The 26,102-nt window shown below is 43.7% G+C and overlaps 1 protein-coding gene across 1 annotated transcript in view; it reads right to left on the bottom strand.

Moving 5' to 3' along the window:
- Mrtfa (myocardin related transcription factor A) overlaps nucleotides 1–26,102 on the bottom strand; it is a 97,114-nt gene that overhangs the window by 30,824 nt on the left and 40,188 nt on the right. Inside the window, exon 2 of the mRNA XM_005354164.3 lies at nucleotides 1,294–1,359. Coding sequence (XP_005354221.1) covers nucleotides 1,294–1,359 — 66 coding nt within the window. The remainder of the gene's footprint in view (nucleotides 1–1,293; nucleotides 1,360–26,102) is intronic.

Below are 26,102 nucleotides of genomic sequence, written 5' to 3'. Positions count from 1 at the left end.
GAGCACCCTAACTCCCCTAGAGCACCCTAACTCCCCTGGAGCACCTTAACTCCCCTGGAGCACCCTAACTCCTCTAGAGCACCCTAACTCCTGGCTCATCATACTCCAGACACTGGCTTATTTGATATTCCTTTCCTGTTTCGTCTGTTGTGAGGTTTTGAAAGAGTCTCACAGTATGATTCTCTCTGGCCTTGAACTTCTGCCTCTGTCCCCCAAATGATGGAATTAAAGGAATGTGCCACCACACCAGGTTTCTTGGCCAGCTTATCCAAAGCGACTCCAATTTTTTCCTGTTGCTGTTAACAGATCCACCAGGTAAATTTATACACAGCACTTACCAGGTTCTTAAATTATCTTCCTCATTTGTCTCCACGTCCTTTGCTTTCTAACCATAAATCTCCTGAAAGCAGGGGCAGATTTATCTTGCACTATCAACTGCACACATTACTACTTTGAATGAGTGACTGACAACATGGGTACCATGGTAACAGGGGAGTAGGCACCAAAGTGAGGTGAAGCTCAGTTTTCCCATGAAAGCAGATGTTGCTGATGTGTGTGTGTGTGTGTATGCGCGCGCACACGTATGCATGCTCATGCGCATGTGTATGTTATCTTCTTCAGGGTGGATCCCAGTGGTGATGACATACCACCAGGGGAGGGACCCCGTCAATCTGCTGAGAACTCAGTAAAGAAATGTCAAAAGATCAAGACCGCTGGCCCCAGCCTTCACTATCTACAATGCTCTTAGTAGTCAAAGTAGGCTTTCTTGTTTCTAACAAATTCTAAGGTTTGGTTTCATTTCTCCCCCAAGGGATGCAGCCACTGGGACAGAGTGATGGCAGCTCACCAACAGCGCCATTCAGGCATGCACACACCCATACCCTCCATGGGTACCTCAGGATCTCTCTAAAATAAACTGTAGTCCATTGACAATACCTGTCCGCAATAGAGAACAGATTTCTCTCCCCAGTGCCTGAGCATGGAGGTGAAGTGTACACCAGCAGAACAGCCCCTGCTCCTCTCATGAAGGGAAGTTGTAAAGCCCATGAAAGGTACAGTTACAAAGCAAGGACTATTTGCTGACCCCCTCGAAGCCTAACACTGCGTGTTTTACTGGACGTGATGAATCTGGGTGATAGATGACCCAGTTACCAAGAACTGATGGAAAAGTAAGAGGCAGGTACAACTGGAAAATAAACCCATGGCCTTTGCTGTTACACGCTCCTGTGCCACACAGGAGCCACTCCAACACAAAGAGCAAGCGTACAAATGTTGAGAGAGAGAGACACTTACGCGGCATGATCCCTTGGCTCACCAGCTCCTCCCGGGTCCGCCGCTGCTGGAGCTTCAACTGCAGCACTGCATGGCAGCAAAGAGAAGACAGGTGAAGTCAGTCAGCCATCCCACCACAGCAGACACATTTTCAAATGCAGAGAACGTCCAAAAAATAAGCTATATTGTAAAAGGAGGATCCCAAACTGCAACTGTGTGTAACTGCAGAAGTGGCCTGACAGCAAGGGTTTCCGCATTCTGCTGTGGGCGGCAAGAGGAAGTTGCGAAGGGTCTTGCAGGGCGATAACAATCCACAAACTACCAGGCTTGCCTCTTGCTTAAAACCTACAGGTCTCAGCCTTCCTCTTGGGACTGAAAACACCAATTCTAAGTTCATGGGGCCAGGACCCAGCACAAAGAGCTTCCCAGCTGCTGTGCAGGTTTTCAGCGGATGTTTGCACACGGACAAGCTGAACAAGTGCTGTGTCGCAGAGACCGGGGAGCCGCATATTTGTAAAACTTTTCTTTCGGGTCTAAAAATTAGGGCTATTTTCACCATGCACCGTTCCTCTAGACTAGAAGCTATCCTGCCATTAACATGGTTCTGTTCTTTTTCTTCATTTTCATCAGGGCCTTTCTTTCTCTGTTGAGATGAGACAACCAAGCGATATGACTCAACGCACATCCGGGCTAGTGGAGAAAGACAGGTGTTTCTTTCTCCGCACTCCATCCTGCAACACTGCTTAATGAAACAGCAGGGGGCTTTATTAAATTAAGCATCAATCATCTCTATTCAGAAGAACAGCTAGCACAGCTGTAGTGAGAGACCAAGGAAAGTCCAGGGAGGGCCGGAGGGTCCCACAGCCAAGGCAAGCACCCTTTCACTGAGCAGGCTTCAGCAGCAGGCCCCACTAGGAATGGTGGTGTGCTTGCAGGGGCCTTTTCTGCTCAGCAGTTTTTAGAGGCATCCAAGGATAAAGGAACAATGACTAGGCTGTTGCCTATGTCTCAAAGTCATGGGTACAAAACTCTCATTTGTGTCCCGAGCTCTTTTCCCTCCCCCTCAGCACTAGCAATGTCTGAACCCTCTTCAGCAATTCTGCCTCCTCAGAAACTGCCCTAATTTCACCACGTTCCCAGGCTGCCAGCGTGACTTGCAAGCTGTCCTCCCCTAGGGTGACACGCCCCAGCGAGGTTAAGTCTTACTCTTCCTTAATTATCACAGACCTTTCTCCATCTTTAAATTTCATTTTTGCTAGAAAATGCTCACTTTCTCCATCTGGGATCCCCTACATTCAGAACTACCCTGGGTCACCTAAGCCACTTGCTACCTGTGTAGTGATGCCTTCTGCTGTGTGTAGTTACCCCAGAACCTCTCCCCTGATAGTTTATAAAGTTCTTGAAGTTTAAAAAAAAAAAAAAAGGTCTTATTAAGTTGAGCAAAGTGGCTCATAACTATAATCCCAGCCCTCTGGAAGCTGAGGCAAAGGACTACTACAAATTCTGTATCAACGTGTGGTTATACAGTAGAAGTCTGTCTCTAAAAAGAAAAAACAAAGAAATGTTATTTTTTTGTTTTTTCAAGACAAGGTTTTTCCATGTAACAGCCCTAGCTGTCCTGGAACTAGTTCTATAGACCAGACTGGCTTTGAATTCACAGAGATCTGCCTGCATCTGCCTCCTGAGTGCTGGGATTAATTTCCCAGTACATTTATGTTTTAAAATCACTTCAGTTTCATTTTCATAAGATCCATAAGAAGATGGTTATTACTTAACCCATTTTATAGGTTAGCCAAGTGAGGCCTACAGAGATTAATCAGTCAAATTTGTCTCACTAATAAGGGGTGGAGCAGTATTTGAACCCAAACACTGATGTCATAACCTGAGCTCCTAACTTTGTTTTCCCAGGATTTTCTGCAAGTGAGCTCTGCTGAGATAACAGGCCTCCTGAGTTCATTATCTGGGGCTGAGGAAAACCGCTGATTCAGATTAGGGTCAAAGGAGATGAGGTAATCAACTTCAGTGGAGGAATTTAACCTAGGAACTGACTACAGAGTAACATAAATGTAGGTCAACACAGCAGCAACACATTTGCTTTTGTGCTTGGTGACTGACATGCTTTTAACTTATTTACACACCCACACCCAACCCCCCCACATGCACACCCCCACCTCTGCACACACGCCATGTACACACACACATGCACATCCATACACCCTCAGGCCGGGCTTGTAACTCATTGGTTGTACCTAACATGTACAAGGCTCTGAGTTTTAACTTCAATACTGAGGAAGAAGGTGGGTTGCTCTGCAAAGATGGCTATGATCATTATTTCTTATACAAGTAAGGAGATTAGAGCACAGACTTTTTAATTTTTTATTTTGTGCCATGCAGCTTATAGAACAGAAGCTGGGTTCCATCCTGGTCTCTGTAAATCTCAGGTGTGGTACTTAGCACGGAACACACATTCATAAGAAAGGAAAGGGAAGGCAGGTGGTGGTGCATGCCTTTAATATCAGCATTTGGGAGGCAGAAGCAAACAGATCTCTGTGAGTTTGGGGCCAGCCTGGTCTACAGAGTGAGTTCCAGGACGGGCTCCAAAGCTACACTGTAGGAGGAAAGTCGCTTGTTTGTTCCCAGCTGCTTGGCCTGAAATAATCACGCAGAAACTATATTATTTAAAACACCGTTTGGCCCATTAGCTCTAGCTTATTATTTGCTAACTCTTGCATCTTAATTTAACCCATCTCCATTAATCTGTGCATTACCACAAGGTTGTGGCTTCCCAGCAAAGTTTCAGTGTGTCTGTATCCAGCAGCGGCTCCATGGCTTCTCCCTGACTCTGCCCTTCTTTCTCCCAGCATTCAATTTAGTTTTCCCTGCCTAACTCTGTTTCCCTATAGCTCTGCTATAGGCCCAAAGCAGTTCCTTTATTAGCCAATGGTATTCACAGCATACAGAGAGGAATCCCACATCACTACACTGAGAACCCTGTCTTGAAAAACAAAAAAAGGGGGGGGGGACTAAAAAAGGAAAGCCAAGCTGGACAAGACAGGAGAGGATAAAAGGGCAGGGGCAGCCTGTCCTTTTCTACAGCATTGATTGATTGATTGATTGATTGATTGATTGATTGATTGATTGGTTTTTCAAGACAGGGTTTCTCTGTAGCTCTGGAGCCTGTCCTGGAACTAGCTCTGTAGACCAGGCTGGCCTCGAACTCACAGAGATCCGCCTGCCTCTGCCTCCTGAGTGCTGGGATTAAAGGCGTCCAGCATCTGCTACAGTATTTCTAAGACTCAATAAACAATTAGAGAATACTTAAATATAACAAATTAATATAACACATTTCAGAGAACAGAGAAACAATCAATTACGCCAAGACATTGCAAACAGAATAATTAGTGAAACAGCTATTACTCAAGAGTAATTTTGAAACACCAATTATTGGTCCTGAGTGAGCTTAGGGTCATGACGGTCACTATACAATTGTGTTGCTGTTGCTTTTGGACATGGGTAGTGTGGGGGAGGATCTAGGGTTGGTCGCTTTCTAATCTGATTTCTTCATTTTCTTTTCCAATTATTTGTAAACAAATTTATTATTTTATATGTATGGGTATTCTGCCTGAGGAAGTTTATCTATGTACTACACATATTTAGTGCCTGTGGAGACAAGAAGCAGGCACCATGTCCCCTGGGACTGGAGTTAGAGCTGGCTGTGAGCTGCCGCATGGGTGCAAGGAATTGAACATGGGTCTTCTGGAAAAGCAGCCAGTGCTCTTGATCACTGAGCCATCTCTCCAGCTGGGTCTTCCAACACTTTCCCGGCAAGCACTCAGGTGACTCACCATCCATCAGCTATAAACGCATTTGTCCATCTACATACGAGCTGTCCCCACAAACCCACTTAGAAACAGGCACTGTACTAAGTTTGTGGGATTTGCTAACAATATAGGTAAGACACAGGCCTGAGCACAAGCAGGTATTTCTGCTGACTTTTTATTTATTGAGGAATGATAAGGAGATCTAAATAGTGACGTAGAGTGAAGAAAGAAGAGTGTGCCAAGTTCTTACTCCACACATCTCCCCAGACTAGCATGGTCTACAGTTCAGAGGTAAAGGCACTTGCTGCTGAGCCTGACTGAGTTTGACCCTGGAACCCACACAGTGCAAGAAAAACCAATTCCTCAAAGTTGTCTTGTTCTCTCTCTCTCTCTCTCTCTCTCTCTCTCTCTCTCTCTCTCTCTCTCTCTCTCCAGAGGAGGGGGTTGGGCGTTAGCTTTAGAAGAAGCTTGGCATGTGATACTTAAACATCATTTTATCAGTCAGTTATATCTATTTTATTCATGCATTGTACAGTGTAGTTGATATCAAATCCTTAAATTCACTTGGTGGATTCAAATTATAAAAGCACATGACCTATCCCTCAGAACCAGACTATGCTGAACACACTGGTTTTATTCTTACGATGTATGACTGAAAGTAGGTGAAGCAGTACTGGAGAGATGGCTCAGTGTTAAGTACACAGGCCCAGGTTTGATTTCTAGTATTTACATAGAGGCTCACAACTACCCAGAATGTCAGTTCTAGGGAATCTGATGCCCTCTTCTGGCCTCCTCAAGCACCAGGCATGTAAGTGGTATATGGACATAAACGTAGGTAAAATACCCATAGACATAAAATAAATTAAATAGGTAAAAACTGGGGCCTGGGTATGTAGCTCAGTTGGTAGAATAATTGACTAGCATTCACGAGGCCTAGTACCACATAAATAGGTGTGGTGAGACCTCAGGAATACCAGTATTGGGGGCACAAAGACAGGAAAATCAAAGTTGGAAGTCATTTTTGGGCGATGGTGATGCACACCTTTAATCCCAGCATTTGGGAGGCAGAGGCAGGTGATCTCTGAGTTCCAGGCCAGCCTGGTCTACAGAACGGGTTCCAAGCCAGCTAGGGCTACACAGAGAAACACTTTCAAAATAACGAAAAGAAAAAGAAAGTAACTTTTGTCTATATACTCAGTTCAAGGCCAGCTGAGGATACACGAGATCCTGTTTCCAAATAAAGAAAATAACTAAATGAAATTGGTAAGTATGTGGAAGGTGTCCTGAGAAGAAGATATTTCCCAACTTCTGCTGTTGCTGTTGCGTTGCTTTCAGCAGCGGCACTTAGTATAGGAGCTGGGAGCCGGGTGGGGAGAGGGCTCTGCAGTCATTCGTCCAGCAGGAACTTACTACACACACTGCCGCAGCAGGCCCTGGGCCAGGGGTGTGACGTGTTCAGGGAGACACAGTGAATCCGTGACAACAAATAAGTACAGCCTGCGGTGCGAGTTTGACAGGAAGTACTTCAGAGCAGGCAGAGTCCAGGAGCCAGTTTTTCCCCTTAAATGCTCTGCTAGCTAACTTGTAACAGTTTCTCTTTCTATGACAGGACCAACTGTCTAGAACAGACTTTAGGTGAAACATTAACAATAAGCCTGTCAGAGCTCAGGGCTTACACCCTTGGCTCTTCTGTGCTCAGCTGCCTGAGGGTTCCTGTGCCAAGTGCCAGTGTGTGGGTTCACTTCCATCCACTACATCCCAAATTCCTGCTTGGCTCCCTATGAAGGCTGTCATGGGCTGCTGCTGCTGTTTCCTCTGCTTCCTCTTCCTCCCTCCTCCTCCTCCTCCTCCTCCTCCTCCTCCTTCTTCACTTGTGTGTGCACGCACGCGCGTGCACGCACGTATTCTTTGGAAAAACAAAGGGTCTGCTATATGCCAGACACTGCTTGCTGCAAAGGATGCTATGGAGACTAGATGATGCAGTCACTGCCATTAGGGAAGTTTACAGTTGCAGGGGAAATGAACATCAAATAAGCACTAAAAAGTGTGAAGGGCATTTTCAAAGCCACAGACATCAGATCCTAATTAACTGAGCCTACTGGACTCAAGTCACGCATTTTACACTTCCAAATGGGGTTGTTAGGAATGCTGTCTCATGAGGACTGATTTTCATCTTCATGGAACTCTTAGGTCTGATGGGAAAGGGACTCAAAATGAATCATTATAAGAAATAAGACTGCAAGGTTTCCTCATGGCTTTTCAAACACGAGTCTCAGTGCCAGGCATAGGACGTCTCCATGATCCATGCTGCCATCAACTGCTACAGGCAGGGAAGCTCCTTTTGCAGTGGATGGATCACTGCAGACTCATGACTCAGAGTGAGAGACATTGAAAGCTTCTGTGACAGCCCCCACCCTCAAGAAATAGTCCAGACAGGAGCTATCGAAGAGCGTCCTTAAAATTGTGAAAAAATGCTTAAGTGTAGTTTTTCTTTTTCTTTTTTTTTTCTTTTTTTATTTTCGAGACAGTGTTTCTCCGTAGCTTTTTGGTTCCTGTCCTGGAACTAGCTTTTCTAGACCAGGCTGGCCTCGAACTCACAGAGATTCGCCTGCCTCTGCCTCTGCCTCCCGAGTGCTGGGATTAAAGGCACACGCCACCACCACCCGGCTTAAGTGTAGTTTTTCACAGTTGATAACTTCTGGTGCGGTGGAGTGGGGAAAGACTCAGCTCTTTTTAAGGAGCTGGTCGCTGGGAGCTTGGCAGTGCTCCAATGGGTGTTTGGGCAATACAAGTTGGACTTGGTGGTTTCTTTTCTTTTTGTGGGGGTAGGGCTCAAGGATGGGAGAGTGGACCTGATCAATTGCACTGTGTGAAATTCCTAAATAATTAATGAAGGCATTATGTTGGGGGGGGTGAGAAAAGGAGGAAGAGTAGAGCAGGACAGGGCAAAGCAATACACCGCTCCCTCTGGTAAGCAGCTCATCTGCACTCTGTTCCCAGATTCAAGTCCCCTTGTAAGTCTATAAAGAGCCAGAAAAGGGCATAAAAGCTGGCAACATTCATTTCTGAATTGTACAGTAAATATTCAAAGTATGTGCCTAAAATTCTGAGCTGTCAATGCAGAAGCAGTGGTTGAAAGACCCAGAAAGATCCACTTATCTTTTACCAGAGATTATGGGGACCAGCTGGATTTCAAGGTCCAAAGTTAACACAAAAATGAAAAAGCAGAAGACAATGAAAGCACACTGTCTTTGGGATCCTATTGACTCACCATGGCTAGAGCTGAGTGAGACCAAGTATGCCTGTGAGCCCAGCACTGAGGTGGCTGAAGCAGGAAGATCTAGGAGGAGAGATCAGCCTAAGCTACACAGTGAGACTCAATAGAAGGGGAGGGGTGCAGAGGAAAGAGGAGGAAAATCATATGGTTAAATGCATCACGGATGTCTTAGAGTTTCTACTGCTGCAATCAAATACCATAACCAAAAAACAAGGTATGGAGAAAAGGGTTTATTCGGCTTACAGTTCCATATTGCTGTTCATTATTGAAGGAAGTCAGGACAGGAACTCAGCAAGGCAGGATCCTGAAGGCAGGAGCTGAAGCAGAGGCCATGGAGGGGTACTGCTTACTGGCTTGTATCACATGGCTTGCTCAGCCTGTTTTCTTAGAGAACCCAGGACCACCAGCCCAGGGATGGCACCACCCACAATGGGATGGACCCTCCCCCATCAACCACTAATTAAGAAAATGCTTATGCTGGATCTCATGGAGGCATCTCCTCAACCAAGGCTCCTTCCTCAGTAGTGACACCAGTTTGTACCGAGCTGACACAAAGCCAGTCAGTATAACGGGTGCCCACACTAGACCTTGGCAAAGAAAAGTCACAGCAGTAGGGAATGGATGGAATCCACCATATAAAGTTGTGGTCACCTGACAGCAATGTGGCATTGTTGGTGTCTCAGAATGACAATTGTGTAAGAAGCTGGCATTAAGAAGAACTATCTGAAGGTGTCTGGGTCACCTGTGTAAGTCTAAAGCTGTTCTAAAATAAAAGATTATTTTTAAAACTTGTGATCTAGGACTGGTGAGATGGTTCAGCAGTGAAGAACACTGGCTGCTCTTCCAGATGACCCAAGTTTGAGTCCTAGCAACCACATGGTGGCTCACAATGGTCTACAACCCCAGTTCCTGGGGATCCAATGCCCTCTTCAAGCCCCCGCAGGCACCAAGTACACATGTAGTACAGTGATGTATATGCAGACAAAGCACATATATACAAAATTAAAAATTAACAAAATAAACTCATGAATTTTATTTCTTCAGAAGAATTTATGATTCAATTAGTGAATTACATCAAGGGTCAGGCTTTCAAACTAAAATGCTGCCATCTCTTGGGCACAAATTACTATTACACAAACAACTACTTATGAAGAACAAAGAGTAACAAGCTTTCTAATAGAATCAAAGCATAAGTGATCTGCAGCATAAATGAATACAACTAATTACAATGTAATACTGTAAAGATAACACTGTAGAAGAATCCTGACTCTAAGATACCCACCTCACAAACTGAGATTTCAAACTTGATTATGCTATTGATAAGCTCCATCATTCAACCTTTTTACAAATTCATAAATTTCTCTCCCATCTATATGTCACATGTAAGTACCAGTAAAATTCTTTTCAAACAATCTATTTTAGAAACCAGAAATCACACACACACACACCCCTCAAAGAGATAAATATCTTCCATCTAATGGTGTAGGAGGGTCTTCTTTCTATGTGTTGCTTTCATTGGTCAAAATAAAGAAACTGCCTACGCCTTTTGATAGGGCAGAACTTAGATAGGTAGGAAAAAGAGAACTGGATTCTGGGAGGAAGAAGGCAGTGTGGCAGACGCCATGGTTCTAAGATGGACGTTGGTTAGACTCATGCTGGTAAACCACAGTCAAGTGGTGATACACATTAATGGAGATGGGTTAAACGAATATGTAAGAGTTAGCCAATAAGAGGTTAGAACTAATGGGCCAGGCAGTAATCTAATTAATACAGATTTCCATGTGATTATTTCAGGCATAAGCTAGCCGGGCGTCCTGGAGCCGGGTGAGATGAAAAGCAGGCCGGCGTCTGCCTACAACAAACGAATCTGATGCTGTTAGGAATAAAGCAGAGCTTTTGCTGAAGTTCTTCTGCTGGTTGGAAAACCTAAGCTACTTATCCATCTAGCCTAGAAATTTGTAAAAGATAGGCCCACGAAACCTAACTTAAGCAATTAAATATGGGAAAATAAAAGATCTGGGTTGTTGAATAATAGTTATAAAATGGTGAGAACATACCCCCTGGGGTCCTGGTCTCCTAAAACTAACTATGCAGAGGGCACTATCATCATTTTATAGAAATTTGAGTTTTGAAACAATTAAGCTACGTGTTCAAGGTCACAGTAACAATTAATGGGCAGAGCAGAAACTGGGGTCCAGCTGTGCACAAATCTAAAGCCTTAAGCACACAGTTCTATCTACTGTCCACCTTTCGTTCTCCTTACAACACATTGGTCATGTTTTAGAATGACACGTAACATAAGTGCCATCAAAATGACATAGCTAGAGGACCCAGAAATTACTGCAAATAGGATGCTATGTATATGGCATGCATCAGAACGCTCTGCAAAGGCTGCTTGTGTTCTCAGGAACCAGACATTCTAATAGACCAGTGGTGGACACATCTTCAAGGCACTCCAAGGGGCTCCCAGAGACAGACGTCTAGGAGGATGTAAAACCTCCACAGGCCATCATCCTACCCCAGGTCTCAATAAAAGAAACTGTTTCATAAAGGAAAATCTAGTGAAGAGAACAGAAAGTGACTGGTGGGTAAAATACATACATAAAGTCTTTTTGAGACTAAAACATGACCCACATAGAAATCTAAAAGACAGGATAAGCCAGAAATAAGGCTCAGAGAAACTGGGTTCCAGGAAACAGTAGAAGCCCAAGTCGGATTCAAGGCAGCTACCTAGTTTGGCAGCAGTCCAAGAAAGGGGTCCAGGGAAAGCCCACCAGGAGAGAAGAAAGGAAAACCTAGCTGGTGAGGTGGTGACTTTGACCGCATGTAGCTCTGGCCTATGCTGGTAGCTGCAAAGTCACAGGCAAGTGGCTTTTCTCATGAATTCGTGCCCTAAAGTTGGATACCAGATTTAGCAGGAATTCTAACTGGACTTAATAATAAAAACCTGGAGTCAGATATTGGGGGGTGAAAGCTGAGAAAGATTAGAGAAGCAAAGCAGCTCCATCACAGAGTCAGGCTTGGTGGTACACACCTTTAAGAGGCAGAGGCCGGTAGATCTCTACGTGTTCAAGGCCAGCCTGGTCTGAGAGTCTGTCTTAACAAACAAACAAACAAAATGAACTCCACAGTGCTGAAGACTTGGCTCACAGGTTAAGAGCATGTATCGTTCTTGCAAAGAGCCTACATTTAGTTCCCAGCACCTAGATCAAGTAGCTCACAGCTACCTCTAACAAAACCTCTGGCCACTAGGACACTGCACTCATGTTCGCAAAACCACACACATACACATAACTAAAAACAAAGTATTTTTTAAAAGATGAGCTACATCACATAAGATCTGAATGTAGCGTGCAACTGCACTGGAGCTTGAACCAAACAGAGCAGTAAATTGGCATTGTCTTCCCTAGACCAAAGAGGGAAACCCAAAGTCAAAGTATCAGGAATGCTGTTTCTATGATGTCATCCTGTTTCCCTGTGACACCCTCATCGCTGTGGGTATTACTGGTGTTAACCATCCACCTAGATCTGTTGAGGGCAGTGACAGGTGAGCAGATTCTGAACTTGGATTCAAGATAAAAGAAAATCTTCCTAGATCTGTGCACTTCTAATGTCTATATCTTTAGATACATGGGCTAGAAAACATAAACCACATTAGAATGATTATGAAAAGTCTGAGGAAGCCTTCAAGCTTCATTTGAATCCTGTAAGTACTTAAGAGATTTGGGTGTTGTGATAAACTTTTCCTACCTTTCTATCTTTCAAAACTAAACAAAAAAAAACCCAGGGTCTCATCATGTAACTCTAGTTAACCCAAAACTCACTTTGTAGACCATGCTGGACTCAAACTCAGTCTTCTGTCTGAATCAGCTTTCCAACTGCTAGGATTAAAGGCCTTTTAATTTCTTAAAAATTCTGATGTTCAATTTTAGTGTTGATAATAACAAAATTTACTTTAGTTAACATTTAAGGGGAAATCTATAAATTAAGTTCGCCTTTAAAATAAATACATTTTCATATTAAAGAAGATCTTTTTAAAAATTTTATTTTATGGGCAGAGTCGTTTGGCCTATCTGTGTAGATCAAGCGTGCTGGTGCCTGTGGACTCCAGCAGAGGGCGTCAGATCCCCTGGACTGAGTCACAGATGGCTGTGGACAGCAAGTGTCGGGAACTGAACCTGTGTTCTCTGATCTCTAGCCTTTAGGAGGGATCTTTCCTGACCGAAGGGTTAGAGGGCAAAGAGGTGATCAGAAAGAAAAGTTAGAACACGAGTTTTAAACTCCGCCCCCCCCCCACCGCTTCAGTCTCTCTCTCTCTCTCTCTCTCTCTCTCTCTCTCTCTCTCTCTCTCTCTCTCTCTCTGACACACACACAGAGGGGGGGGAAGGGTGGGAGAGAGAGAAAGACAGAGAGAGAGAATTTGAAGGTTTTTTAAAAAAATGTTTATGCATAAAGTTCTGGCTGTTCAAGGAAAAACATACAAAAATTTCTCCCTGTAAAATCCTAGGCAGCAGTCCCCCCCCCCTCGGTTTGTGTGTGTTCATGATGAACCTGGAGGGAGGGGACACAGCCTTGACAGGCAGGATGACGCTGGCAAGTTTATATACCCGTATGTGCCATGAAAATTCTCCTTGAGCAACCACATCACTGGTGCCAAGGATCAGGCACCCATCTAGATGAGTGTGGCCAAGGTTGACAAGGTCGCGGGCAGGTTTAGTGGCCAGTTTAAAAGCCTCTGCCACCTGTGGGCCATTTGCAGGATGGGTGAGTCAGGTGATTCTGTTCTCCAATTGGCTAATGCTGATGGCATCATCTCAAAGAACTGAGCAGAGGAAATTTGGGGATGTGTGTTGTAAGGAAACAGCGAGAACCCCACCTAATTCTAGTTAGTGTAAAGTTTTAGCTATCTAACTGAATTAGAGATTTAAAAATAAATTTTGGGAAAGGCTGCAGCAAAATGTCTGAGATGAAATCTGTAAAATTAAACTTCACACAAAATGGGAGTATAGAAACCGTAAGGCCAGCAGCCACAGTGCTGGAGAGTTATTCTCAAGTTCAAACCCAGGCCATTGACCTGTTAGACATTCCCACAGCACCCGGTCCCTGGTTAGTAAGGACAGACGAGAAGAAAAGGCGCATGAGCCGAGTAACCCACAGCTCTGTTTCCTGAAGTGGCTGGGTCTGCAAAGGGTTCGCACAAAGTTCTACGGAAGAAACCGGCATTCGGTCAACGGAGAAATGGTACTGGTGCTCCCCACCGCCTTCAGGAACACAGCACATCCTCGGAAGGGGACAGGCCAGACCACAAGTTCAAGTAGAATGTAAAACAACATCACACATATCAGAAAAATATTTTTTAAAAAATCTTTAAGTTTTTAAAGATGTATATATTTTATGTATATGGTGCACCATCTATATGCCAGAAGAGGGCATCAGACCCCATTATAGTTTGAGCCACCATGTGGTTTCTGGGAAATGAACTCAAGACCTCCGGAAGAGCTGCCAATGCTTTTAACCAACTGCTGAGCCATCTTTCCAGTTCCCAAGAGGAATACTTTTTAAAATTTTGTTTGGCACAAGATTTGTACATTTTTCTGAGGCAAAATGTGATGTTTTTACTCCTGTGTAACTGGGTTAATAATGAGCAAATCAGGGCAATTCACACAGGCATCGTCTTATACCTCTGTCATTCTTTATGCGGAGTAACTCAAAATTCCCACTTGGAAATACCCGATGTATTATTGTTAACTACAGTCACTAAAAATGTTTACTTTAAAAATGTCCCTGATGGGAGCCTGCACTTCTTGAGACTTTTGTGTTTTTAATCAAGCGAGTATTAGCATCCCTGATCAGCCTCGCCCTAGTGGTTTCAGAAAAATGGGCGAGACTTGTTTGACAACCTGTGTGTCCCCTTCTCCACTGGCTCTGCTGATTCTCATGAGCCAGAACTACAGCAACAGCTGGGGATCATTAAACCGACAGAAATAGCTTAGGAGACTCCGACGTGTGTGAGTGGGGGAAGGAGAGGTTGAGTATCAGATTAAAAAAATCAAAAGGGCAACAGGCAAGTAGGGGGGCAGGGAAGAGATGAAGCCTCGGAGACTATCTTGTCTATTTCCTTCACAGCCAGGGTGGACAAACTGACTATACCAACACTGCCCCACGCCTGCCTATTCCTCCGTGGATGGCTTAGTCAGGCCTAGGAATGTGGCAGGCTGGGCTGTAACGAGAGAGAAGGAGTGGAGTACACAGTCTAGCCTCAGATCAGCCTCAGTCTGGAGGAATCATTCAGAGCTGATGAACCGGTAGGTCCCGGGGATGTACTGTGGCAGCAGAAACCAAGTCTAAGACAAGGCAGGCACAAGGGCTGTGAGAATCTATGGCTCAGCCCCGCTCAGGCCTAAGGCATTCGTTTCCTCTTGGGTTGTTCTTGTCAGGTCACGTCTATCCCCCAACCCCCATCCTCCCAACTTTTGAACCTGGCAGGCTTCAGAAGATTGGTGCAGGAATGTGCCATCCGCCTGGGCCACAGCCCAAGTGTGTTCAGCACATACCTGAACGCTCTAGAGGAGCTTCATTCAGATCAACCCCAAAGGAGTAAGCTTGCATTTCTTGATATGCACATCTAATTCTGATCAGTTCCAGGACCCTGGGTACCTTCTTCATTTCACACTGGCCAGGATGTCTACTCAGTAGCACCGGAGCTCTCCCAGCAGGGAAGTCCTATATCTACCCAAACAGGACTGTAGATTCTGTTCCCCCACCTGAAAGCCTGGACAGGAAATTATTCAACTGCGGAGACCCTGACTGCAGCTTGCTTTGGTGAGAGCGTGTTGTCAGCGTGTTGATTTGGTAAGAGTGTGTTGTCAGCGTGTTGATTTGGTAAGAGTGTGTTGTCAGCGTGTTGATTTGGTGAGAGTGTGTTGTCAGCGTAAGACTGCATGAATCCAGCTGGACATTTTATCTGATGACTTTAATTAATCTACTGAAGAAAGTTCCACCTCACTATGTAGCCCTGACTGTCCCGTAACTCACTATGTAGACCAGGCTGGCCTCAAACTCATAGAAATCCACCTGCCTCTGCTTCCCCAGTCCTGGGATTAAAGTTGCGTGCCTCCACGCCCAGACGCTTGCTTCTTATCTAACCACAAATCAGACAGCAAACTGTGTTCATGCTTATCCAAAATGTACCAGTCTTGTCTTATTAATTATATTTGAACCTGGTTTTACATAATGAATCCAGATACCTCACAATAATTGGCTAACTCTGAATATCTTAAGTTATATTATTAAGAAAGGCAGAGGATATTAAAACATTAAATCACTTGGCTCTAAAAACAAAGGGGTCTGAATTAAATGGCTAATAGAGCATTCTGAGGGGCTAACATGAGAGAACCAGCTGTATGCTGACAGATTGTGCTGTTACAACCACAGATCCCCGTGCACAGCTTAGATTGGTAGAATACATTTCACGTCTCTTACCAATTTTTAACATCATGCAACCTTTAACTAATAATTAAAATGTGACATCACACATATTACAACTAGTCTCTACTGTGCACATTTTGTGTGGAAGTGAAGACAGAAGCAAGGAGGGAGCAGCACAAGTCAATTTGTGTCATTTGAATCATGGCTGAAGATACTAGAAAATCAGAACAACATGGCCACATACCACGGGCAAGACCAAATTAGGAACTCAGGGTTGAGACAATCTGCTCCATGCTAAGACAATGACTGCCTATCACATAAAGGCTTCTACCCTCAAGGAGTTAATCTATGAAACCCAGTGACTTCACTGACGCCTCTCAGATGGAACAAGAAGAAACTGGACCATCTCTTGGTCCAACATCATATTCTGAATCTAGCTGAAGAGTATTACAGAAACATTTTTTTTTAATATCACTGAAGGCTAGAATTATGCACAAGATTGACTAAGACTGGGCTAGGGAAGCACTCAAAGACCTCAGTCACTTGAAAATAAACACATCTTCCTATGGACACAATACTGCCCTCTAGTTGCCAGAGGCACAGAAATGATCGGCAGTTAGTAAACTAACAGTTAATGTGCACAGTATGGCTTTTGGTATACACTTGAGAGGGCCACACAGAAAAGGCTGAGCTTATCACATACACTAAAACAAACAAACAAAAAACAAAAAAAACTATAAAAAGTGCAAAGATCTTCAATGGACTCACAAGTGCAACAGAGAAGATAAGTGTAAAATGGCCAGTGAGGCAGCCATGATGATGAAGATGCCTGGTGACCTGAGTTCATCCATCCTTGGCATCCATAAGATGGAAGGAGTGAACAGACTCTGAAAGTGCCCTCCACGTACGTACTGTGAAGATCAGGCACGCATGTGCCAATACACATTCATACACATACAAAGCAAGTAAATGTTTAAAATGTTAAGAAATAAGCTTAGAGATAAGTTACTAGAGAACAAAAGGATTCTGTAATATTCATGGAGGCAGCAATGTATGAGAAGTATTTGAAACACTTCATAAACCGGAGATGAACAGCAAGAGCCAAGGCCAAGAGGTAGGAAGTACTGTAAGATTAGGACCATAGCCAGCACTCTCCACAGCTGCCATGTTAAGCTGGTGAAGAGGAATAAAGGCAGCAGGCAGGGAGAGAACAGGCCCATCTTAAAAGGCAGCCAATAGGTACATCTGTTATTTGCTATCAAGTAAAATGAGACTTTCAGTTTCTCAGGAAATTATGAACTATGAGCCATATTTCAAGGCACAATGGCCATGTTTGTCTAGTGACCACCATGCTGCACAGTACTGGCAGCTATACCAGAAGGCAGTATGAAACCACAAAACGCCATCTCCAAGACTGCTCATGCCTCCTTAAGAAAACAACTATCGGGCAGATCTGATCTTTGCCAACGGCAGTTAAAGAAAAAAAAGGAAATGACTGTTATTAGGAATTTATCTATAATAACAAAACACAAGACTAACATACTTCATTTTCACTGGGTGCCGTTGGGTATTCAGCATAATCCATTTCTTTGGTGAGCTTACAAAATGATGTTTATGTAAAAAAAAAAAAAAAACTTAATTCGAGAAGATATGACCTGAGTCCTCAAAGGTGTGTAATGCAGACCAACACAAAGTCAGAAACTTACTTATAAGGGAAGGTTTGGGGGGTGTTATTTTTTTGTGGGGGGGGTGCCCCTACCATATGATTTTGTAGATAACAGGGTTGTACTGCAATGGGAAAAGTTAAGACACACCAATAGGTGTACAGAATTCCACAGAGTGAGTGTATCAACTGCCATTCTGATCCCGCTTGAACAAGGCTGCATTAGTACAGAGTTTTCCACACTAATGCCAACACCTTTGCTTCTTTACTTCCAATGATAGAGCCTGAACACAGGGTTTTCACCCTACACCAAGCTAAAGCCAAGACATTAACCTAGAAAGTTGGGACTCTGGAACAGTACAGCTCTCCATGTCTATGAAGAAAGGGGTGCTGCCCGATGACTGAAGTCTCTCCTTCTCTCTGCAGGGTCATGAGATTTCTCTCACATAGATCTAGTATACTTCTAGATTTAAAAAACAAACAGAAACAACCACCTCTCAATCTGCTCTTAAAATTCTTTGCAAACTGGGCACGGAATGTCAGTCTGCTCTGCAGCTAATTCATTCATTGCTGACTCCAGACTCTCAAGTCACCTTGTCAGAAGCCACAAAGACCCACGAGAACTCGAGAGCTCAAGAATGCTATGCTTTAGAAGAACAGCACTTGCACAGCTAACGGCATAAATTAAGGACTGCAGATCATTACCACACTAACAAACAAGACTGACAAAATCTGGTAAAATTTTGATGGAGGCTCTATCCACCTCCACCAGTAACCCAGGACACCTGTGAAAGGATTTTCCTGAAGAACTTTCTGCAGAACTCAAATGTGTCTACTCCATTCTGAAAGACTCTTTTGTCATTATTTTCAGAATAGCAAAGAAGGCTGCTGTAAGGGACAGAAGACAATGAGGCCATTATCAATAGCTCCCTTCTACCCATCAATAGCCAGAGTGGTTTATTGATAAGACATTGCACTTGACCCACAAACAGAGGCAGAGTCTCACCTTAGGACAACTTTTTTTTTTAATCACTTCTACAACCCAGGTTTACACCCATTGTTGGGAGAGGGCTGAGCCATGAGAAACATCCTTGGTCATTGCCCTATCTGATTTTAAAATGTATGCTACAGTACTATGTTCAATTAACAATTTGTTGAATGCTTTATCACAAACTCTGAAAGAATGAACCATCAAAAGTCAAAGCTTGAGTGGCTACAGAGAAATAGGCAGGGGGTAGACAACAGCAATACATTTAAGTCTGTATGACAGGCATGCAAACCCCAAAGGGATAAATATGCTAACCTTCCCGCAAACTGTGGTAAGGGGTCAGGCATACTGCAGAGCAGCTGTCCTTCCTCGGCTTCAGGACAATCCATGAGAGTGGCAGGATCCTGCAGGCAGGCTGACAAATCCTGGTCTTCTCCAGTGTGCTGGAGATATAAGACTCCAGAGGCCAATATTGCAAGAAGCCAGTCTCCATTCCTGCCCTCCTTAGAGCAGCCATTTGCCATTTGCTGAGGATTTGATTAGCATTGCTCTTTAAGTGGGCACTTCATTTTTGCAGTGCAAAGGGTTGCAAGAACAGCGAGATCCCAGGTTTACTTAGGGAGTGGGGCATTAAAAGCACTGACGGCAGAAGGGCAGAATCAGTAAGTCTCCTGGCAAAACATTTCTTCCTGTCAGCACTGGGATTCGACACCGATACCTCCCTCCACTACCCAAATGCCAAAAAGTTGGGCTGGGATGATTTCAATGTGTAGAGCTGGAAGATGCAAGGGCTCCCTCAGAGAAAACGCTCGTAGCAACCACCCAACCTCATTCACCCAAAATAGTAAACAGCTGGTTTCTCTGCTCAGAACCAAAAGGCTCCTGCCAGACAGCAATATCACATGATCAGGTTCCCTCTTCTTGCACCAAGCCTATACTGAAGTAGAACAAGGAGCTAAAACACAGCGCTATTTTATTTTACTTGACAATTGTGTTTAAAATGTTTATAGATGAAAGAAAACCAAATTTGGGGATAGAAATTCAGGAAAAACTGACTGAAAAAAGCCATATCCCAGGCCCTCGATGAGATGAGAACCATAAACACAACAGCTAACATGGCAAACATGCTCAATAAGGGACATTTCTTAGCAAACTTATGAACACTGTGTTGATAAACTTCAAAAGAAAATATGGCTTATTACATAGTTTACCGTTTAATTTTAAAAGAAAACAAAGGCTTTAAAAAAAAAAAGCAATCCCTAGGGCCGGACAGTGGTGGTGCACCCTTTTAATTCCAGCACTTGGGAGATAGAGGCAGGCAGATCTCTGAGTTCAAGGCAGAGATTATATAAAGAGCAAGTTCCAGTACAGCCAGGGCTACACAGAGAAACCCTATCTTGCGGGGCAGGGAGCAATCCCTGACTAGCCTCAAACTCTCCATCCTTAACCCCCAGTGTAGGGATCACAGGTGTGCACAATCATGACTGTGGTGGTTTGATTAAAAATGTTCTCCATAAGCTCATATATCTGAATGCTTAGGCATCAGAGAGTAGTGCAGCCTTGTTGGAGAAGTGTGTTACTGTGGGTGAGCTTTGAGGTTTCAAAAACCAATGCTACAACAAAGTTCTCTCTGCCTGTGGATCAGGATGTAGCTCTCAGCTGCTTTTCCAGCACCATGCCTGCCTACTGCTATATTCCCTGCAAAGATGATAATGGATTAAACCCTTGAAACTATAAACAAGCACCCAATTAGATGCTTTCTTTGGTAAGAGGTGTCATGTTGATGGTATCTCTTCACAGCAACAGAACAGTGACTAAGACAGAGTTGTTACAGGGGACAGGGTATTGCTGTGGCAGGCCTCGCCAATGCTGCTTGCTGAAGGAAGACAGTTAAAGTGGGACTTAATGAGCCATCCTTAGAGGAGCGTGGAAGACAGGTTGAGGGTGATTTGAACTGTGGGAGCCCAGCTCAGGAAGTTTCAGAGGGGAGGGATATTAATAAGTGGCCTAAAGGCTGTTCTGATGATATTTTGGTAAAGAATGTACCTGCATTCCGCCTTTCTCCAAAAACTCTGCCTGAGGCTAAACTGAAGAGCTGTGGACTAATGGCTCTGGGGGAGGAAATCTCAAGCCAACCTAGTACTGACTGTGCAGTGTGGTTATTAGTAACCACTCTTATGAAGATCTGTAAAGAAAAGAAGCAAGCGGGCAGAGAGAGCAAGTCTTCTTCCAAGCCCTCTATAGGCTGTCAGCAGAAGGTGTGGGCCAGATTAAAGGTGGATCTTCCCACCTCAAAGATCCAGATTAAAAAAAATGTCTTCTCACTTCCAATGATTTAATTAAGAAAAAAATCCCTCCCAGGTGTGCCCAGCCATTTGAATTTCAACTAATTTCAGATGTAGTCAAATTGACAACTAAGAGTAGCAATCAAATGACTAAAATATTTAATAATAAAATATAATAATAATAATAAAATAAAGAGCTGGCTAAGTCAGAGACCATAGATTGAGACAACAGTGGCAGATATGGACACCTGAGATTTATAATCTTGTCTTGTCACCCTCAACTTACACTACCATTTGATTTTACTCGATTAGATGGTGTAGTTTCATCATTCAACCTTCGGGAAGGTGATCAAGAGAGTTATACTAACATGCTGAATTGAAATATTTACCCAGCTGACTACAGAAACAGCAGCCATCATGACATCCACTGGCATTTCAACACATAGGGAGGTCAGATATTAGGTTGGCAATGCAGAGACATACCACTGTATTCTTCCCCCGTACGGTTTCCTTGGTATGCAGAAGTTGAGCAAGGTGTGCAGGGCAGAAGAAATAGAAGCACAAACTGTTAGGCTGAGTAATTTGTTCCAAGAGAAAATAGGTGAAGTTCAGGGCTCTAATGCATCATTTTATTTGCCCCAGCTCCTACTCACAGAGCTACCTGGGAGGTGGGCTTTCAAAGTCTCCTTCATCCACCTCCACACAGTGAAAACTGCTAAGTATTAGTGAAACAGAAAAGAACGAACATGGACCATCCTCTCACCAGAAACCCCTTTTCCAACAAGAGCGCCTGTGGATGATTACTCAGCCATCAGAACAGAAATGCCAGAAGAATCTGGCACTGAGGATGGACACAAATGCTCCTCTGGAAAAAGTTTACAAGTTTCTTATAAACTTAAACTTACTACATTAGCGAGGAATCCCATTCCTAAGTGACTTAGGGCTTATACCACTTCAATAAAAACCATGACCAAAAAGCAAGTTGGGGAGGAAAGGGTTTATTTGGTTTACACTTACACACTGTAATCCATCACTGAAGGACAGGAATTCACATAGGGCAGGACCTGGAGGCAGAAGCTGATACAGAGGCCATGGAGGAGTACTGTTTACTGGCTTGCTCCTCATGGCTTCCTCAGTCTGCTTTCTATTGAACCCAGAATCACCAACCTAGAGATGGTACCATCCACAATGGGCTGGGTTGTCTCCCATCAATCAACTTAAGAAAATGCTGTTCAGGCTTACCTATAGCCAGATCTTATGGAGGGATTTTCTTAACCAAGGCTCCCTCCTCCCTGATGATACTAGCTTGTGTCAAGCTGACATAAAATGAGCCAAGAAACTGAGCACCTACTCAGGAGAGACAAAAACATGTGTTCCCCTAGGGGCCGTATATGAACATACAGGCCAATAATTTTCTCAAACCAGAAACATCTTAAAAGTTCTTTGACTTGTGAATTGTGTAAAAAAATGTGGTGTACCAATTCACGGAAATAATAAAGATTTAGCAACTAAGACAAACAAACAAACCGCAAACTGTTGTCATAGCAAGCACACTCTGGTGCTGTGTTCTTTCTCAAAACCCACTGAACTACATTCCTAAAAGGGGAGATCACTAACACATAGAAATTGACTTCTTTTTTTTTCTTTTGTTTTCTCAAAAAGTGGACACAAAGTGTTACCCATCAGAATGGAAAAGTGAGGAATGCAGGCTCTGATAAGTCTGTCTTTGCCCCCCCCCCTCTCCCTCCCTCCCTCCCTCCTTCCTTCCCTCTCCCTCTCTCATTTTTATGAGACAGGGTTTCTTTTTGTAACAGCCCTAGCTGTTCTGGAACTCACTCTGTCGAATAGGCTCGCCTCAAACTCAGAGATCCACCTGCCTCTGCCTCCCAAGTGCTGGGAAGATTAAAGGTATGTGCCACCATGGCCTGGTTTCTTCTCTCTTCTTTTAAAGTTTGTTTTGGTGGTGGCGCACGCCTTTAATCCCAGCACTTGGGAGGCAGAGGCAGATGGATCTCGGTGAGTTTGAGGCCAGCCTAGTCTACAAAGCAAGTTCCAAAAAGACTCCAAAGCTACAGAGAAACCCTGTCTTGAAAAGAAAGAGAAAAAAAATGGAAAGCTTAGATAAGCACATGCCCATAATTTGCATACACAAAATTTCTAGAGGGGCTGGAGAGATGGCTCAGAGGTTAAGAACACTGGCTGCTCTTCCAGAGGTCCTGAGTTCAATTCCCAGCAACCACATGGTGGCTCACAACCATCTGTAATGAGATCTGGTGCCCTCTTCTGGCCTGCAGGTACACATGCAAGCAGAACACTGTATATGTAATAAATAAATAAATCTAAAAAAAAAAATTTCTAGAGTATGAAAAAAAAAAGATACAGGCTCTAGAGCTAGGATGCCTGGGTTTAAGTGTGGTGCCTACACTTGCTAACTATAAGACCTTGAGATGTTTCTATTTCGATGTCAGCATTTCCTCATTTATAAAGTAGGGATGAGAGAATCCGTTTCTAGGGTCGGTAATCAACAAATTAGCTCATGTGGAGCACTGAGAACAGTACTCATTCTATGTTCATTCAGTACATGTGAGCTAGTGTGGTCACCATATGTGACATGGTGTGTATCTCCAGATTTCTATGGAACAAGTACTGATTTTTAAAAACCTGCTTTTTCCGCTTCAAACAAACAGTGAAAGCAAGGATGCTGGGCTAGGAATCACGGTCTTGTTTTGGGTTTTAACTGCACTGCTTATTGCTAAGCTGAGTGTCTCAAAACAATACTTTCACCTCCAAAGCAGTGCTTAGAACAAGCAGGGTGTCTCACCACTAAAATGGAATGTACCAGAAGATTTATGATAGTATTTGACAAACTACACCATCTATTTTATTTTGGTTTTTTTCCTTTAAAATTGTATTATTATTTTGTGTATATGCCATGGGGTGGACAGTATGCACACACCAAGGTGTATGTGTGGTCGTCAGAGGACAACTTTGTGAAGTCTGTTTTCTCCTTCCACCTTTAAATGGCCTCTGGGGCTTAAATTCAGGTCCTCAGGCTTGCAGGGCAAGTGTTCTGACCCACTAAGTCATCTTGCTGTCCCTCTCTTTCCTTTTGATATTTGCCGTCTACCTATCAAGTATCAAGCACTGTGGACACAGACAGAAAAAGACACCTCAGTCCCTGCTCTCGTGGCATCTGACAGTTTGGGCTGTTTATAGGCACAGCAGTAAACGTGTACCCACTAATACCATCCCTCAACCTGACAGCACTCCGCTAGGAACTGAGTAACAGGTGCCTGTGCGGCTGGGAGGAGTTAGAGCAGGCCTCTAGCAAGAGAACACATCTGAACTGAACCCAGAATGGTTGGAGGCCTGGCGTGGTGGCACATACCTTTAGTCCCAGTATTTTGGAGGGAGAAACAGGGGGATCTCTGAGTCAGAGGCCAGCTTGGTCTACATAGTGAGAATGATATTTGTGGGGAAGTCTGCTCTCAAGGTTAGATGAGCGTTCTAACCAAAGGGGAAAAAAAAGTGTACAAAAGTTAAGTGATGTGGGAGTGTCATATATCAATCTGTTGATTTCATTGGTTAAGTAATAAACAAACTGCTTGGGCTCATAGCTTAGAACATAGGTGGGTGGAGTAAACAGAACAGAATGCTGGGAGGAAGAGGAAGTGAGCTCAGACTCGACAGCTCTGCTGTCTGGAGCAGAGACGCCATGCTCTCATCTCCAGGGCGGACGAGAGAGCTCTGCTCTCTGAGGCACACGCGATGAAACTCTGACCCAGGATGGACGTAGGCTAGAATCTTCCTGGTAAGACCGGTGCTCACTAAGACTGGTGCTCACAGATTATTAGAGATGGGTTGATCGGGATATCAGAATTAGCCAGTAAGGGCTAGAGCTAAAGGGCCAAGCAGTGTTTAAATGAATACAGTTTGAGTGTTGTTATTTCGGGGTATAAGGTAGCTGGAGGCAGCCAGGGTGCTGGATCCCGCCCCGCCGCTCTTATTACTACAGTTAAGGGAATAACAACAACTGCTTGAGAGATGGAGAATAAAGAAAGAGAAAAAGAAAAATATCATTTTTAGCAGCAGAGGCATGAACAGGGATGAGAGGCAGCAGAGAAGCTAGTCAGGAAGTGAGAAGTGTACATTCAAGACCACTGATAATCTTGAGAAAGGAGACAAGGTGTGCTTTAGTCTTACCTAAAGGACTATAAGGATATGGCTGGGGATGTGGCTCAGCTGGCCTGTCTACATGCATGGAGTCCTGGGTTCCTCCCCAGCACTGCAAACACCGGGCATGGTGGCATATACCTAGGATTCAGGCACCTGGTAGGCCAAGGAAAGATCAGTTCAAGGCAGGTGGGGCTATATGAGAACCTGACTCAAATAAAGGTATATGATATAATATAATATAATATAATATAATATAATATAATATAATATAATATAATATAATATAATATAATAATACAATACAATATTATTATAATTGTATTATTATATAATACAATAATCCTGACAATGGCCACTAAGATGCACATTAATATAATATAATATAATAATACAATACAATATTATTATAATTGTATTATTATATAATACAATAATCCTGACAATGGCCACTAAGATGCACATTACTACCCTTATACACACATAGCCATTTAGTTGTAAATTTCAAGATTTATATTTATTTTATGTGTATTAATGTTTTGTCTGCACGTATGTATGTATACCACGTGTGCAGTGCTGGCAGAAGCCACAAGAGGGCATGAGATCCCCTAGAACTGGAGTTAGAAACTCTTGTAGCTGCCATGTGGGCACTGAACCTGAGTCATCTGCAACAGCAGCCAGGCCTCTTAACCACTGAGCCCTCTCTAGTCCCTAGGTACAAAACTTCACAAACAAGAATGTCAGAAACTTAATTCTCCACAGCTAACTGCTCACACTTGTTTATTCAATAAACACCACGTGTTACGTGGTAGAGGGGGAAGGCAGTGAACAAATAAACCACAGAGCAACAGAAACAAGCACACGGCCCTCAGCTGCCTGAGACCTGTTCAGATCATATCTTGCTTAGAAGCTGGACAAAGACTATGTGATCACATGACTGAGAATTTCACCTGGAATCGGACTCTGGCACCTGGAAACTGGGACATTACCACCATACTCAAAGTTTTAGGGTTAATTTTATTTTTTTTAATTTATTTATTATGTATACAATGTTCTGTCTGCATGCGTGCCTGAAGAGGGCACCAGACCTCATTACAGATGGTTGTGAGCCACCATGTGGTTGCTGGGAATTGAACTCAGGACCTCTGGAAGAGCAGGCAATGCTCTTAACCACTGAGCCATCTCTCCAGCCCCC

This window comes from Microtus ochrogaster, chromosome 15 (assembly GCF_000317375.1).
Source record: "Microtus ochrogaster isolate Prairie Vole_2 chromosome 15, MicOch1.0, whole genome shotgun sequence".
NCBI classification, from domain to species: Eukaryota; Metazoa; Chordata; class Mammalia; order Rodentia; family Cricetidae; genus Microtus; species Microtus ochrogaster.
Note: the sequence above shows the minus strand (reverse complement) of the source record. Positions and strands in the feature narration are given on the sequence as shown.